Source organism: Eublepharis macularius, chromosome 2 (genome assembly GCF_028583425.1).
Source record: "Eublepharis macularius isolate TG4126 chromosome 2, MPM_Emac_v1.0, whole genome shotgun sequence".
Classification (NCBI taxonomy): domain Eukaryota; kingdom Metazoa; phylum Chordata; class Lepidosauria; order Squamata; family Eublepharidae; genus Eublepharis; species Eublepharis macularius.
The window spans coordinates 207,069,521-207,087,477 of record NC_072791.1 but is presented as its reverse complement, the minus strand read 5'-3'; the positions used below and the strand labels follow the sequence as shown (position 1 = coordinate 207,087,477).

Sequence of the window (17,957 nt, the reverse complement as noted above, 5' to 3'; positions counted from 1 at the left end):
GTCGGTTGCCCTCAGAGAAAATGGTTACATGGCTGGTGGCCCCACCCCCTGATCTCCAGACAGAGGGGAGTTTAGATTGCCCTCTACTCCACTCCAGCACAGAGGGCAATCTAAACTCCCCTCTGTCTGGAGATCAGGGGGCGGGGCCACCAGCCATGTGACCATTTTCAAGAGGTTCCAGAACTCCGTTCTACAGCATTCCAGCTGAAAAAAAGCCCTGATTACCGTGGTATCTTAGCTAGATTCTCCCATAATAAAATATCTCTTACATGGTCTGCTAAAGATGACAGATTTAAAGCAGCTCCAAAGAGGTCATAAACAACTTCCTGTCATCTTTGCATCTATAGTTTCAGACTGATCTTTCTCACACAGTCTTGGAGTTGTGAAATCCACCTCATGTCTTGCAAAAACTGATCTTTACCCTTCCTGACTGGTGAACCTTGAAAGATCAGAGCACCTTTGGCAAAGATTATAAATGTTAAAGATTTTAAATGATGAAGAATGAGATCACTCAGATGGTGACATGGACCAGAATGGTCCTTGACAATAGCTAAGTGGGCTGCATCAGCCCCGCCTCCCTCATGACATCACCAGTTCAACGTACGGCAGTGGTTCTATCACAATATGGCCTACCTTAGAGGGCTGTTGCAAAGATTACTGAGATAGGAACCAAAAATTCTAGAATAGTTTGGGGCCGACAGAATTTTGTTCTCTGTGAAAGTATATGAAATATGCTACATTTCACGTACTTTCATGGAGAACTAAATTACAGGAGTGGAAAAATAAAAGCGGCTTTCCACTGTGGGGAAAATCCAGAGTTGCAGGAATCCCAATGTCATTTCTCAAAAATACCTTAACCATATTATCAAAAAAGGGTTTATTTGGGAAAGAATATGAATAATATATCCAGGACAGAGCCTGTGGCCATTTTGGCGGCATGTATTCACGATGACATAGAAAAGGAAAACAGTGACTAACACAGTCCTTACAGAAAGAACTGAAAAAGCATCCAAGTGGAAAGCAGTTGCTTCATCTACTTAGGAATGGCTAAAATTGGAATGCCTTACTGATCGTGCAACTGACACACCTAATAAGGGATAAAGGAAAGGAATGAGACTAAAGCTGCAATCCTAAGAACTCTTACCCGGAAGCCAGTCCCATTGAATAAAATCTTCTGAATAAATGTAATGGGATTACACAACAGGAGGAGTTTGTGTGTGTGTGGAAATGTGCCTCCTTGTTCATATGTAGCCCAGATCTATGGTTGCCAACTGCCTGGAGAAAAAAATACCCTGTGTCTTTAACAGAGGCTTAATGGAATGTTATATACCAGATGATATTTATCTCTCGGCCTTTTGGCGAAGATCAAGTGTAGATATTTATCTCTGTGTCATGAAGACAGATCAAGATGGGTAGCCATGTTAGTCTGTCTGTAGCAGTAGAAAAAAGCAAGAGTCCAGTAGCACCTATAAGACTAACAACATTTATGGTAGAGTATGAGCTGTCATAAGTCCCAGCTCACTTCTTCAGGTATCTGATGAAATGTGTGGTAAGATACAAACTTTCGTGAGTCCCAGCTCACTTCTTCAGCTGTTTTTTTCGCCTTCCACAGCATAGTTGCCAGCCTCCAGGTAGTGGCTGGAGATCTCCTGGAATTACAACTGGTCTCCAGGCCAGAGATCAGTTCACCTGGAGAAAATGGCTACTTTTGGGGGTGGACTTTATGGAATTATGCCATGCCAAGGTCTTTTCCCTCCCCAAACCTCACTTTCTCCAGGTTTCTCCAGGTTTCTCCAGGTTTCACCCCCCAGATCTCCAGGAATTTCCCAACTTGGAGCTGGCAACCCTACCACAGCACCTGGTTGGCCACTGTAAAACAGGAGGCTGGACTAAAGGGCCCACTGGTTTAACTCAACAGTACTCTTATCATGCCCTTACCTTAACTGCACTTTTGATACTGTTCAGGAAATGTGTGGCTTGTGTCATAGCTTTCTGTCTTTGTTTGACTGGGGTTTAGCAGACAGGGATAGAGTCGGCAAAGGAAAAACATTCACCTACATGAACAAATGCTTTGTACAGTGCTGTTACTTTTTACATTCATCATAGCTGCGAGACTTGCATCAGTGGAGCCAGCAAATCTCCAGCACAGCCTGATTACTGAAAGCTCACCACCGAAGCGTCTCTCAGCTTCTCCCGAAATGGTGTTGCCTACTGTACTGTGCTGCACGCTGTCCAGTGGTGAATTTGTCTGGCACTTCTAAGACATACTAGTTTTGCTCCACTGGCTAATCCCTCTGAGAACGAAAATCCAGTCCCACCCCTAGCGGAATGGTGTTGAGACAGCAGAACTGCAGCGGGCTCTTCCCAGGGTGTCTTCCTCTTTCACAGTACAAGCTCTTTTCGGATACAGGACACTGGCCATTTGAAAGAATTCGTCAGCAGCATCAAGGGCAATAAGACGGTCCTATACAAGAGAAGAAATGACAAGTGTTGCAGCAGCAAGCAGTTGTGCAAAGACAAACTATTAAAATGCATTCATTGAGACTCTCACAATGAAAAGACCTGGGCGGCGGGGGCGGGTGGGGGGATTATTCACTGCATTGTTCCATTTTCTTACCAAAATAGGCTTTGAAAATGTTGGTGGTGAATTGGGCACAGAATCAAATATCTGGAAATATTTGAATTAACAGCAGAGGACTAGACCAGCCCCAAACAGAACTATATGTAGTTAGAGCAGGAAAAGGGACTACTAGAATGTAAGCGAAGAAGGTTTCCAAATTATTGATTCATCACAAAGGAATTCTCAGCCCCCTGTGGTTTCTTATCCTTCAGTCAGATGCAGTTCATTACACATTTGAGGCATTCTTCCCAACTAGGAAGATTAGAAACCTCAGTTTTAAGAAGGAAAGCTGACATTCTCCAGAAGGCATTTTTTTCCCTCAGAAACAAAGGCTGCACTTGGGCAATGAGCTCATAGAAACCACATAGCAACCTGATCAATAGGAGAAGCCATGGCTGTTTCCACACGTCTTACCTGCCTGTGGAACATCGCGCAAAAGACCCAGAAGACAGCATCTTCTCGTGTGAAATCGCACCAGGAAGACGCTGTTATCTGGGAGTTTTGCGCGATGTTCCGCAGGCAGGGAAGATGTGTGGAAACGGCCCATGCTTGGGAGAAGTGTAAAACTGTAGCCCTACTAGAGTAGACCTTGGGGCTTTTTTCATTTTTAACAGGAGCCCATTCTGATAGGCCATTCTAGAGGTTGGTTGCATCAAAGAAGGTGTGAAAGCAGTAATGGGGGTGGGGAGAGAGACTTACCACCACAAAGAGGTATCTCTCTGAAAGCTCCCAGGTTTCTGGGAAGATAGTTGTCTCTTCAGACAGTTTCAAGAGGACCTCACGGGTTTTGCTTGCGTTCCGAGAATTACTGACAATACTTCGCTTCGTCACAGATAACAGGTCGTCTGCTTCCTTCTGAAAGCCTAGAGCACAAGGGTTTTATCCCATTTTAGTAAAAGGAGAGCACTCACTGCAGAGAACATTGTGCAAAGAAATAAACAAGCTATCTCAAATGTCTCACACAGAGGAAACACAAGGGCCGATTCCAGATGGCCAGAAATTGCGGTTTTTCTGCGGAAATAATCGCTTACCAGCCACACGTTCACTTTCGTCTCCATCCGCTTTGTCTCGCAGCGTGCCGTGCCATCCCGCTTCCGGATGTTCGCACGGCCAACTGAGGTACCCGGATTGGTTGTTTCCTCCCCGTCACAGTTGACGTTGGGGGCCTTCATTGGTTCGCATTTCAGTTTTTTAAAAAAAAATTTTTTACGTGTTTTGCGCAAATGCGCAAATATGCAGGTATGCGAATACGCAGCGTCAACTTTTGTGCATTTGTGCGCATTTGTGCAGTTCGATGTGCGCAAACGTGCAACTGCGCAAATGGCGCCCGGTTTTTAAAAAAAAATTAAGGGAATATTGTTGCTGGCCGGCCGGCAAAGAAAAGAGGGAAAGGGGAGGGCCTCTCCACGGCGACGAAGCGTCCAGAAGTGTGCAAACCCGCAATATGGCGTTCACACCGTCCGCTTCTGGAGCGCAACACAGCGCCATGAACCGGAGGTAAGCAGGGACTGGACATTACGGGTTTTTACGAGTGAGGTCGCTGGAAAAGCGAAAGCACTCGCTTTATTTGTGCCCGTCTGGAATCGGCCAAGGTCTACTGGCTGGGACTGAGCAAGGGAGCACAGGTTCAAATAATGGGGAGCGAAGAGTAAAACGGCTAACACACTATTGAGAAAGTATGTTCTTCCCCTCCTTGGATCTCACTGGTTAACATACAACAGAAAATAGAACCAAATGAATTTTGAAATTAAACACTCAGCTAGACACCTCAGGAACACGACGCCACCATTTTGTAGAATGAGTTTCCACTGGGGAACTCCTTTTAACAGTGCCACAAGGACCCAATTTTGGTCAGGACTACTGAGGTGTGGAGGGAAGAGAGGATCCTACGCCCCCCCATGCCTTTATGCTGACCTAGAACAGTGCTGCGGGGGGGGGGGGTATGACAGCAAAAACAGCCCCCAGGCTGTTTCATGTTAGAAAAGCAGCGTGAGGGAAAGCAGGAGACCCTTTTCTCCCTATGCCACAGTAGTTCTGACTGGAATCAGGCTCCCACAATCGGTTTTAAAAAGTTAACCTAACGGGAACTCATTCCACAAAATGGAGGCAAACTTGGGGACACTCATCTCATCTAGTTTGATCCTCAGGGAAAGCATTTCCACCAATGTTTTGCTAAAAAAAGAAGTGCCAGAACTCATATATAAGGTTGCACTGGTTTCCATCAATTCCTCCCACGGGACTTGGAAGAGCCTCCCCAAAAGTGCCAGTACTAGTACCACCACACACAAAAAACCTTTACCACCCTCCCCAAACGTTTCCAACCACTTGTTCCTCCAGAGTTCTTCTAATTCTGACCACTTTGCTGCTTCTACATACTTATGGCCTGATCTTAAGAGGCTGATGACAGCATGGCACTGCCTGGTGTTGCTTGTCAGCATCTTGTGGTCAGAACACACAGACACAGCCAGCCACTGTCTACCCTGATGCAGTTGCCACCCATAGACACAATGCCAAAAGGCAGGGAGAAAGGGAGCCTACATCCCCAAGGAGGCCAGTGGTGCAAGTGGCAGAAATCCAAGCGTTAACATACTTCAGGAAGTTTGCATATGTGGGTTCAAGTCCCAGACTACAGCCGAATTCTGTTCTATCAGACATACACCCAGGGGAAGATACATGGCCACTTCGGCCACAGCATTCTCATACTTCTGTAGATCACTCACAGACCACAACAATGGGCCACCCAAGACCTCTCTTGCCAAGAGTTCAGATCCCAGGCAAGGCAGGATATAGAAGCACCAACCTTTTGCCAGGCAAGGGGAATGCAGATACTGGGGCACCAATAAGAGAACACACTCTCCGATAAATAAATTGTATGTTGGCCCCAGAAACATATAGGATTCCATAGTTTGGCCTTTAGCAGAGAAATATCATTTGCAGTGAAAGCATGATCATAGGCGGTGTGAGTGCAGGAGAGAAAATAAACCATACACTTGCTTATATTTAGAAAGGAAAGAAAGGTTCTTTATTGTAAGAATGCCATACTCTGATAGGAAAGGAGAAGACAGCGATCCTATCTACCTATCTAATTTAAGGATGGACATGGATGGCAAGACAAGTCCTGCATCCATGGCTGTAACATGAAGAGAAGGGAGAGAAGTGTGTGGCTGCGACAAAGCCAAGAAGAGAAGGATGTCGAGGAGGGAGTCATTTTGAGGCACGTTTGCCTTCACAACTGGCACGTTTCTTAAACAGGACCATTTGACTCATAAGAAACAAAATTGCCCAAGGCCTAATCCAATTAATTCAAAGAGTCTGGTAGCAAACCCAAAGGAAAGAGCTTTTTTTTTTTTTTACCAGAACCATCCTTATGGCTCTGCTTTATCTGAGAAAAGATCCAATAAGCAGAAATGAAAGAAAACAAAGAGCCTAGCAGAAGCACCTACTCCCACCGATGGCAGAAAGAGAGCTGAGGGAAGGCGCTCCCCCTCATGCCAGAAAAAAGCGGGAAACCTTGGAGTGAGGAAGCATTCATCGTTTTTGAGGTCTAGACATTTCTCCGGCAGCAAACCTGTGCAGGCGCAGTACCCATGTGCGACTGTGTGGTAACCACAAAGGTTGCTGGAATAAATGGAGGTGGGCAGGGGTAATGAGTCCTCTGAATGAAGGCAAAATGTGTGAAGGCTCACTGGCCGAAATGATGTACCTCATACCTGGTTGCCAACCAGCAGAAGAATCCATCCCCCAGAAAGGTTTTTGATGAGGCAAAACTTCAGCTGTGCTTGGAAGTCCTGCTGGACCCCTCAGGAGTCTCCCTGTATGGGAATCGAACTGGGGGGACCTGTGCCTTTACAGCACACCATGCTTTCTTCTCCAGTCCCCCCTAGTCTTCTTCTTTATGGCTGGTATCCATGGTAGGGCTTCTGGAGGATGTGTAATGCCTGTGCGCTCAGTTGGTTGAGTGGTTAGGGGGATGCCCCCAAACCAGGAGGTGTGGGTTCTCATCTTACTTTTTCCTCCCATTTTGCTGCTATTTGGCTTGTTGCTGGGCGAAATGTAAGCTCTACCTTCTGGCCAGTATCCTGGAAACCAAACCTATGCCTCTCATTTGCCATATGGGTGTCTTCCTCTAGAGTGAACACCAGGATGTTTCTAAATACCCAGTACGTCGCCAGTTCATTCCCAAGGCCAGGCATGACAAGGCATCCTGACTGAAGGCTGCACTATGAGAGAAGGCCCTAGCAGGCCCAGCTCCTGAGAAAGTCCATGTATCATCTACCCAGTCCTCCTCTCCATACAGAACAGTCAAGTCATCTTTGGTTCCAACAGATCCAACCTGGGTTCCACACTCTTCTCTGGAGCTGATGCTTAAGGCTCTGCCCTTGGGCACAGGCCAAAGCAGCCGCTTAAAGCCTCCTACTAAAAAGGCAAAGCAGAAATTAAAAAAACGGGGATCCAAAACGCAGTCAGGCTTCCAAATCCAAGTACTAACTTTCCCAATGTAAGATTTCATGAGTCGTTGATATCGAGGCCTTAATCCCAGTTCCAAGGACTCCCTGTCCTGGTCTTCAAACTGCATCTGTGGTGAGGGCACTTATTTCGGTCTCCAATGGAGAAGTGCTTGGTTTTGATGCACCTGCAATGGATCCTACCTCAGACCAGGCAAAAAGTATTGTTAAACAAAGGGTGAGAGACAGTCCGCCAACAAGATTTAGCTCAATCTCCTCATTTTATGGCCCCTAGAGAATCTAGGTATGTTATGGGTATGGCCAGAAATCTCACTCATTTGGATGTCCCATCTTATAGAAGAGCTTTCACCCTGGTCCGATGTGACGTTATCCCTTCAATGGTCATTGAAGGGAAATCTAGAAAGATCCCATACGAGAAGAGGCGCTGCCGTTGTTCCATTGGCAAAGTGGAATCACTTATTCATATGTTCTTTCGCTGTCCTCTCCATCAAGTCTATAGGGACAAGTTTATTTCCCCACTCTTAGACACACCAATTTCAGAGGCAAGTAAGGCCTGCCTGGAGAAACCCCTAACTGATGAAAATCCAACTATCTCCAGGCAAATAGCCAAATTCTGTCTCTATTTGCTTAAATTCCATAATAAAAAGCATAGCCATACTTAGTCTGTCCTGCTCTTTTTATGATTTTAACTATTTTAACGTCAATGTTTTAAATATTAGAATTCCTGCGGTTCCCAGAGAACTATATACATTTTAAGATAAGATTTTAAATGCTAAATGTATTTTTTTATGTCCTTTACATTTTTATGCTGGATTTAATTATTTTATTGATTGACAAGGATGCATTGTCATTGTTATGGTCTCTGACTGCAAATAAATTCATTCATCCTCAGACATTTCAGAAGTTTCCTGCACAACTCCAGTTTCATCTCTGAGACCTCTGCATGGCAGCATGTCTCCAGCGACTAGCAGTTTGGACTACAAGCCTGATCCTTGTTTTCCTTTGATTCACCCGTGCCACACGCTTACGACTGACCTTTCCCAATGCTGAGGGGTCCATGGATGGAGGAGCCTAATTTCTTCAACCATGAGGCCCTTCTTATTAATGCAAATGTAAACCTTTACAAAGGATATCAGTCTTCTCATAAGGAATCGCCCCCATCCTCCGCTAAATCCGCCACCGTTAAAGAACTCACAGTTCCATCGCAAATGATAGTGCATGAAGCAGCCGAAACAAGAGATGCCAAAGCACACGCTGTCAATGAGTGATTCCGCACACGTTGGATAATGCACTTCCAACCTGTGCAAGTGGAAGAAATGACAAAGGAGCAGGAGTCAGGTGGTGCGCCCACTTCCCCTCCCCGGTATGAGCTGTTGTAAGTTCTCCGTTGCAGGGATGGTCATGTGGAAGGACAATGCTACCTTAAGAAAAGCATCACTCTAAAGTAGTTGCTAAATTTCTCTTTGGCCAAGATATTACTTTCCCCCTTAATCCTCAAGTTGAGAAAGAGCATTTCCCTTCATTCCCTAGATATGTGTAGGGTCTTTCTTTTCTACCTGGACAGAACAAAAGAATTCAGGAAGTATGTTAACATCTTTATTATGTATGCTGTCCCTAAGAAGGGTTTTAAAGTTTCATTCGTTTCAGGTGGGTAGCCATGTTGGTCTGCAGTAGAACGGGAAGGTTCAAGTCCATTGGCACCTCACAGACCAACAAGATTTTCAGGGTATAAACTTCTGAGAGTTTAAGCTTCCTTCATCAGAAGTTTCAACACAACTGCAATCTCATGGGATTGTTTCTGTTACCAAACAAGAGTCCCAGGTTGCTTGTTCATTTCAGGTGCAGGCACACTCCACCAGGTCTCGGGCTACGCCAGCAGCTTTTCACGCTGGGCTTCCTATCAACACCGTATGTAGAGCAGCCGATAGGTCCTCGTCTTCTGTCTTTGCCACATGCTATGCAACCACTGTTGATTCTGCAAAGGAAACAGAAACTTGTATTACTGTCATTATTCCATCGAAAACTTCACACCTTCCATCCTACAGGAAGGGTTAGTTTAGCTCGCCGTTCTCCCATGTGGGATGGCAGTGACTACAACAATGGGAATAGGTTTGCACTTGTCTGTAACTGATGTTCATCTAATGGTCCCCTGTGCAGTCACACATCCCTCCCTCCTCTCTGTCTAATTTGGGTGTTTTTTCATAAGATTTAACTCTCTGGTGGTGGCAGAGAAGAACTGAGGAAAAGTTCACCCCTCCCCCCTCACAACTGGAAAAGAGCGGGAAACAGTGCAAGGGGGAGGGGGAGCCCTCTTGGCACTCTTAAGAGCTCTAGAAATTTCTCCCACAGCAGGCCTATGCTCGCACAGTACCCATGGGTGATTGCACTGGTGATCGCTTGAGGAACATCAGACACAGGTAAGTGCAACCAGGTTTCTCCCCCCCTCAGGCAAGCATCGAGCTCTTAATTGAAGAGAAATGGCATAAAAATCAAATTAAAAAAAGCACGTGACCTGGAGACCTTTCCTCTCCTCTTTCAGGAGTATAGCTGTGCCACCCATAGATCTCTCTGCAGTCCCCTCCTGGGAGGAACAGCACGCTGAAGGCAGCTGAGGTTAGGAATGAGCGGGGTGTGGAAAGTGAGTGTGGGCTGCCACGCGCCAATCGAACACAGAGACAGCTGTACGGCAATCCACACATGCTTCACGAAAACTGGAAACTCATCAGGTAGATGGGGTAGCCAGTTGCCTCGATCTAGTAAGGGCCAAGCTACAAGTGACGAATGACACAAGTTGGACACTTGTCAGCTTCCCTCAAGTTTTGAAGGGAAATGTAGGCATCCTTGTTTTGCAGCTTGGCTCTCCGACTGCTGTCCAATGGACTTTTCAACTGTCACTTGTCCAACATTCTGCCAAGCTGCCTACATTTCCCATCAAAACTTGAGGGAAGCTGACAAGTGTCCAACCTGTGTCATTCATCACTTGTAGTTTGGCCCTCAGACACCTATACTGTCAGGCCACAGGGAGGGATGAGTCAAATGGACCCAATCACAGCCTGCCCATGAGAAGGACAAGTGGACCAGCTAATCACAGCAGGCCCATGAGAAGGACTACTGGGCCAGCCAATCACAGCCTGCCCATGAGAAAGACAACTGGGCCAGCCAAACAACTGCCTAAGCAGCTTGGGTTGGTCCAGCAGCAGGGCTGGAACAACAGAGTTGGCAACCCCACAGCAAAGACGTGAGAGCCGCACTTGTCACTGTCCCCACTGGTCATGCCGTAAGTTTGGCAAATGGTTGGCTCTCTACTGCAAATGCATTCTTTCCCGGACCCCACCCTCTCAGATGGCACAGAGACCAAAGAAAGAGGAGGGCAGTAACGAGTCATCACCACAATTCTGCATGTGGTGTTTGGACAACGTTCTACTTAGGGGGGAGTGAATATGGCGGGCTGCTCCAGTTGGGGAACATAGCATACCCTTTGGCCAACACTCACCCAGGCCTGCAGGGGAGTTGCAGTGGAACTGTCCCTTCACTGTCTGCCCGGCTTGCTCTGATCCTACCAGGCAAATAGGCATTGTGGGTGTTTGGTCAACAGTAGTGCACATCGGAGTGCCCGGTAGTCACCACAGGTTGCCCTTGTGCTTCCCCTGTCCCCCTGCAAGGGAAGAGATGACATCAGCATAGAATCACACGGCTTGGTACTGGAGTGGCAGCTGATCTGCCAGCCCACCTCCCCTCTGAGCGCCATACAATCCGACTGCTAGCAACTGCAGCAAAGGTCAGGGATGGATTGCTGGTGCAATACACAGAGCGGGAACAGGGAGGCATATGCAGGACTCCTTACCTTGCTTACCTGTGAGCTGTGCATTTCTTTGTACTGTCCCTGGAGGAATAGCATCTCCCCTTTGGCGCCTGTGCCCTAGGATCCAGGGCCTGTCAGGGTTCTGAGCAGAGCAGCATGAGTCCAACACGATCACGACATTTATTCTCTCCCTTGGCTCCTTTAGTTCTGTGGTGAAGTTCCCACCATCAAAGTGCAAGGCTCAGTGCTGTGTGTGTGCATAACAAGGGCCAGAGAGGTATATTGCCATCTAACTAATGGAGGCTGGGGCTGTCTAGGGTTTATACCGGGTTTCTGGGAGCTGAGATGTGATTGACTCATGACTTAAGTTGACATCCTAAACTACGGAAGTGCTTTGGGGCAGGGTGGAAGGTGTGGGAGCAGTTATTTTTCCCCTGTAGGACTGATTTGAACTATGCCAGGCTTTTCAGGGACTTAATGTTACGCCAGCGCATATCCAGGGCTGGAGGGGCTGACTACGCCACGCTCTACCCACAATGCATCCTAAAGGCTACCTAATTCTACACCAGCATAGCAGATACACTGGCGTGACTCTACAAAATACACAATCTCTCACACAACATAGAGAACATTATAATCATTCTTTCCTCTGACCCACCCTGGCAGCAGAGATCATTGCAGATGGCCACTTATGAACTGGAACACAGCCTTCACAGTGTAGTGGTTAGAATGATGGACTAGGACGTGGGAGGCCCAGGTTCAAATCCCCACTCTGCCACGGAAGCTCACTGGGTGACCTCGGGCCAATCACACACACTCAGCCTAATGCATCTCACAGGGTTGCTGTGAGGATATGATGGAGGAAAGGGGAAAAAACGTAAGCCGCTTTGTGTCTCCGATTGGGAGACATGAAGAAAATAAATATACTGATGCATACATCTTAGGAGGATACAAAAAAATCAATTATATGGAGCCTTGGTATGATGTTTAATGCTTCTCGTTCGTGTCAGTCATCTGTTATACTATGCATTTTTACACCACCAACTGCAATACAGGTTCATACCATCCTTCTTTTTTGGTTTCGTACTAAACATTGTTTCCTCCTGCCATAATCTGGCGCCACCATTATAACATTTTCTTTACTATCCATGTAAATATATATTTTTTTAAATCCATGTGAGTGGAGAAAAAAACTTACCCAAGTCTTCCAATATGTGTTTCCATCTGTTTCTCACTTCTTTTCGCACTTGCCGTACTGTACGGATGTTATAGTTCAGCCTTTGCCATTTCTACAAATGAAGCAGAAGATCAGCCAGGTTTATCTTTAGATGGTTAACTCCAGCTCTTTGTGATCTCCCGTCCAGTGTCCACATGTTTGGGTTTGCTCACTTTACGCCATAAGGACCATCTTCTTCAATGTAGCCTACCTGTACACTTGGGTCACCTGGAGAATTCCTGTTCTATGCTCCCCCACCCCTAAAAGTTGGATGCAGAAGAGGGCTTCTTTGGTGATGACATTAACATTATGGAACTCTCTCAGCAACAATTTGTACCATCCTTTCAGCTTTCAGAAAACTGGTCTCCTTGTCACTGTTTCAGCATGTGTTTGGCCAAGTTAGTATTATTGCTATGTAGACTGCTGGACTTGATCGGCTTTAAAATATAATTCTGCTGATCTTATTGCTTATCGTTTGTGGGTTTTTAAAAACAAAACGGCTTTTGTTTTCATTGTAAGCTGCTTTGGGATTCCTGAAAAGTGGGACAGCAACAATTAAACAAATTGTGCAAAAACATGATTAAGCAACGCAACTTTACTCAGCATTCCTCACGCAGGCCTTTCTAAGCCATCTTGAATACAAATCTCCTTAATATCGTTATCAAGATCATTAGACAGGGAAGTGAAAGCAATGGAGGAGTTCAAACTCTGCAAAGGAATTTGGAACAGCCTTTGCTGGCACATAAGCAGGGTTGTTCAGGTGCGCGAGCCAAAAAGGGAGTACATTTCACAAAACATTTTATTCCTCTCATGTACATATTTTTTGGCGGAAGATGTACTCATGCTGCATCATGTGCCGTCAAGTCACTTCCAATTTACAGTGAATTAACAACTTCCAAAACATCCTATCGCTGACAGCCTTCGCTCAGGTCTTGCAATCTGTAGGCCGTGGCTTCCTTTATTGAGTCAATCTCTCTCTTCAGGCAGTTGGGCCGTTTCCACAAGGCTTACCTTATTCTGCAAAATAGCGAAATCTCGCGCGAAATCTCGCGAGAAGACACTTCTCTCGTCTTCTCGCACGATAACAGCGTCTTCTCGTGAGATTTCGTGCGAGATTTCGCTGTTTTGCAGAATAAGGTAAGCCGTGTGGAAACGGCCCAGGTAAGGCAGCTTCCACAGCACAAGACGTTTAGGCTTCCCAAATACCAACGTTAATTTTTTTTTTAAAGAGGCAACTCTGAGCAGCTTAAAGTAACTTCAAGGGGAGAATAAGCACTGTGAACAAGAAAGTCAAACCCCGCACGTCTCTCAAGCATAATAGTTCAAAACCCTGTTGCTGTTCATAAAGATCTACAATGCAAAGGGAGAAACAGGTGAGAGAGAGAAGGAGAAATGTTACACAGTTAGGTTTAAGGAAATTTGAATGTATTGCTTGTTTTACTCCCAAAGCTATTACACCTATATTTGTTTATATGTTTATTGGTTGTATAAGACTGTATAACTTTCAGTTTACTTTCAATTTACTGTCTAATTTAGAATCTGTATAACTTTTATATTATGCACTTACTTTACTTCAATTTCTTTGCTTTAATAAAATTCTTTTTTTAAAAAAAAAAAAAGGAAAAACAGGTGTTAGGCAAAAAATGTGATTTATATATTACCGTACATCAGGTATCCAGTGATAAGTGGACAGGGATTAACTGTTACACATGAGCGTAGCTTACAGCTATTGTCCAGGCATTAGCCTACAATGTATATATTTTCTAACCTCATTCTCTTTACCTTCAAGGAAAAATGGCCGAATTTTGAATTTTAATTCACAGGCATATATTTTAACATTGTGAATTATGCAAAAGCCTTAAATCAAAGGAAATTGCAAATAATACACGGATCACATGACGAGAACGCCAACAGCCCAAGTGTCTCACTGCCATACAATTTGTGCAAAGCAAACCACCCAGATCTGGTGGTAGTTACCAGATGACTTGATGCCACACAACTTTCCTGGGCCCACTGGCAGCTACTGCACAAGTTGTGCAAGATGGTCAGGATCAATAGGGGCCACCACACAACTCACCTGAGCAATTTAACACTGCACAACTTCTGCAACTTGGTTTGGACCCCAATAAGAGGCTGCCAGAGGAAGGAAGGAAGGAAGGAAAGTTGATAGCAAGTGCGGTGTAGTGGCTAGGATCTAGGAGACTCAGGTTTCAAACCTGCACTCTGCTATGAAAGCTTGCTGGGTGACCTTGGGTCAGTCACTCTGTCTCAGCCTGTCCTACCTCACAGGGTTGTTGTGAGGATAAAACAGAAGAGAAGAGAATGTCAGTTGCTTTGGGTCTCCACTGGGGAGAAAGGTGACAAAGTAAACAAACCAAGCTGAAGATAGAAGATACATTGGTTGGTGAGTGGGAAATAGAGAAGGAAGTAGGGAAAGGGCAGAGGTTATGGGGGTCACCAGGCAGAGGGAAAGAAGAAATAGTGTGGAGAGAAGATACAGGAGGAAATAAGGCGCCCCCAGAAGTCATTGTAGGTTACCTGTTCATTACTAACTACCCAGGGTCGGCCTTGGTTAGTAATTGGATGGGAGACCTCCAAAAAGTCCAGGGTTGCAGAGGCAGGCAATGGCAAACCTCCTCTGATAGTCTCTTGCCATGAAAACCCCACCAAGGGTGGCCGTGTCAGCTATGAGCTGAGAGCATCACACACACCAACAGCACACAAAATCAGCCAGCAGGCATTTATTCACCGCCTCTGTATGGGTCTTACCTCAGAGCCTTTGTCGAGTTTATCGCTAAGCACAAGTAAGTTATAGAGGATCCGGTCATCATCTGCTTCCATGTGAGAGATGTCCTGAGGGGTGCTCCACAGGTTGTTCTCTTCATCAGAGGCCTGCATGGCCCCAAATGCAGTATACATTTTATGACTGAAATATGGAAAGGAAATGAATCCATATGAACCGCTCAGCTTTCGAATGAAATTGTAAATAATACGCATGTGTAGATTTAATGCTAAAATCACTCATATTTTAGAAATTACCTCAGCGAAAGTATTTAATCGGGTGACTTGCCCAATAAGAGATGTGTTTTGTCTTTGGTCTCTCTGTACCTTTCACTGATCAGTTGTATTTTCTGTCGCTCTGTTAATTTTCTCCTGAAGAACTTTGAAGAACAGGTGATAACCCTAAATTGGCCACTTCAGTCATTTGTTATTTTATTTTGCTCCTTAAAATCAGTAAGAGCTTAATCTAATAGGATGTAGAGTTAGAATTCAGAATAGGAATTCTTCTTGTCTCAGTTTTAAATATTTCCAGATACCTTGCTGAAACTTAGCCTTCTCAGCCATTTGACCTTCTGTACTGAAGCACCCCATGAATGGATACAAACAATTTCCCCCCCATTACAAGTGGTCTTGTCCACCACTTTCAAGACACAAGCTTAAGAGCTGGTACTTTTACAATGGGTGGGAGATAGGGCTGCCAGGTCCCCTACTGGGGGCAGGGGATCCCCCACTCCCAGCTCCTACCCCCCCCGCCACTACTCACCTGGCCTGAAGGGGGAAAGGACCTCAGGGAATGGACCCTGGAGGCAAAAAAAAACCTCCCAGGGGGGCCTAGGCTTGCCAGCCTTCATTTGGTGGCTGGAGATCTCTAGAAATTGCAACTGATCTCCTGGCCATAGAGCCCCTGGAGAAAATGGTGGCTTTTGAGGGTGGACTCTATGGCATTATACCCTGCTGTGGTCCCTCCCCTCCCCAAACCTGTCCCTCTCCAGGCTCCACCTCCTCAAATCTCCAGGAATTTCCCAACTGGAGCTGGCAACCCTAGTGCACCAGGTGCACTCCCCTCCCCAAACCTGTCCCTCTCCAGGCTCCACCCCCCACAAATCTCCAGGAATTTCCCAACTGGAGCTGGCTACCCTATCCAGAGTGCACCAGGTGCACTCCCTGGGATGTCATCCCACCCAACAGCAGGCATGCTCCTATGCTTCACAGAGATCCCAATTTGCCTCTGTGAAGCATGGCAGGTGGTATCTAGAAAAGGAATATATAAGCACAACAGCTATTCTTCTTTTTCTTCTTCCATGCATCTGACGAAGAGAACTGTGGTTGTCGAAAGCTTATGCTACAGTAGAGTTGGTTAATCTTAAAGGTGCTACTGCACTTTTTTCTATTTTGCCACTACCGCTGGATTATTATCATTATGATTACAGCCCACATGGTTTCCCTACACTCTGCAGCATGATTCCAACTGGAGGAGCCCGGGGAGTAGAAGCTTTGGCCCTCCAGTGCCGAAGCTGCATTTCAGCCTCCTCCGGAGTCTGGAAGCCTCGGCGGGAGGCTGGCCTGGGCAGCTCAGCGAGGCTCCTCCGGGGTTCTCTCCGGCTGTTCCCAAAAGGGACGGCGCCCTTCTGCCCCCCTGAGGCCAAGCCGCTCCCACTGAGCCTCCCCTTTCGTGCGCCTCGCCTGCGCTGCGCCCCAGAGCCTCGGCGCTCTCCCTGGCACCGGAGAACTGACCCAGCCCCCCTCGGAAGCCCGCGGCCGGCTCCGAAGCGGCGCCTCACCCGACCAGCGGTTCCTTCTCGCCGGCCAAAGCGCCTCGACAGCAGCACCACCAGTCGGCCAGCCCCATAGAACCGGCGCGCCGCGAAGCACCCCCGGCGGTTCCGCGCCCTTCTGGGCAGCCGCTCCCCTCGCTCGCCATCTGCTGGAGGGACAGCCGCAAGGTTACCCAAGGCGCAGGCTGGGTTGCCAACCTCCAGGCGGGGGACGGTCGATTTCCCAGAATTGCAACTACTCTCTAGACTAGGCATCTTTGGATGGTGGGATCTATGGCATCATGCCCGCTGAAGTCCCTTTCCAAACTCTGCGGTCCCCAGGCTCCACCCTCAAATCTGCAGGAACTTCCCAACCTGGAGTTGGCAACTGTATACTCCCACCGCTTCCCTCTGTTCTCCGTACACCCCATTTCCATGACAGTTCCTACCCACACCTGTCCTCATTAGTGTAGGTTTTTTTTAAAAAAAGAAATACTGTACTATAGTCTAATGATGTGTGTAGAGGGGTGAGTTTCAAGGTTGCCTAGTCAAGTTTCCAAACTGAGTTAACCTATTGGCATATAGTGCAAGCTGTTTGGTAATTATGCAAACCAGACACATTATTTCTTGGGTTATCTAGTTGCTTCTTTGCATCTCCCCAAGTTGAGAAAGAATCACAGGAAACCTCTCTTTTGCTGACCCTTCGCTCTTGCCAGGATTTGCTCAGGCTCTTGTTTGAGAGCACAGCGAACCTGCTCTGGGCCAGAGAAACAGAGAGCAAGGCCTTCCAGAGTCCTCTGGCTCCAAAGCACATGGCTGTGCATTGAACGAGCAGGAGAGGTTGCCCTTCTAGAAGATCCATGGTTCTTCTCTGATGTCCAGAACTCTTGGCAGCCACTTTAGATTGTACCATTTCACTTTGTATGTATGTTCTGTGCTGGCAAGTTACCTCCAACTTATGGCAACCCTAAGAATTAATGACCTCTCAAATGTCCAATCATTAACAGCCTTGGTCAGAAGCCATAAAGTAGAGTCTGTGGCTTCCTTTATTGAGTCAAGCCATCTCAAATTGGGTCTTCCTCTTTTCCTACCACCTTCCACCTTCCCTCGCATTATTGTCTTCTCCAGTGAGTTTTGTCATGATGGGATCAAAGTACAATAGCCTCCGTTTAGTTATTTTTGCTTCTAGAGAGACTTCAGGCTTGATTGGATCTAGAATCCACTTATTTGTCCTTTTGGCAATGCATGGTATCCGCAAAACTCTTACAACAGCACATTTCAAATAAATCCGTTTTCTTCTTGTCATTTAGTAGAAATA

General features: G+C 46.4%; 1 protein-coding gene across 2 annotated transcripts; it reads right to left on the bottom strand.

Moving 5' to 3' along the window:
• Window positions 1-893: 893 nt before the first annotated feature.
• Window positions 894-16,766, bottom strand: MREG (melanoregulin). Of its 2 annotated transcripts, XM_054971896.1 has the most exons (5): window positions 16,667-16,766; window positions 14,874-15,030; window positions 12,087-12,177; window positions 3,320-3,483; window positions 894-2,464 (listed from the first exon to the last, which is right to left on the bottom strand). In XM_054971896.1, the coding sequence occupies exons 1-5, from the start codon at window positions 16,732-16,734 to the stop codon at window positions 2,321-2,323; spliced, it is 624 nt and encodes a 207-aa protein (XP_054827871.1). In that variant the 5' UTR covers window positions 16,735-16,766; the 3' UTR covers window positions 894-2,320. The 2 variants fall into 2 exon arrangements, with proteins under 2 accessions (XP_054827871.1, XP_054827872.1); XM_054971897.1 differs by lacking the exons at window positions 894-2,464; window positions 3,320-3,483 and adding an exon at window positions 10,755-11,095.
• Window positions 16,767-17,957: the final 1,191 nt, after the last annotated feature.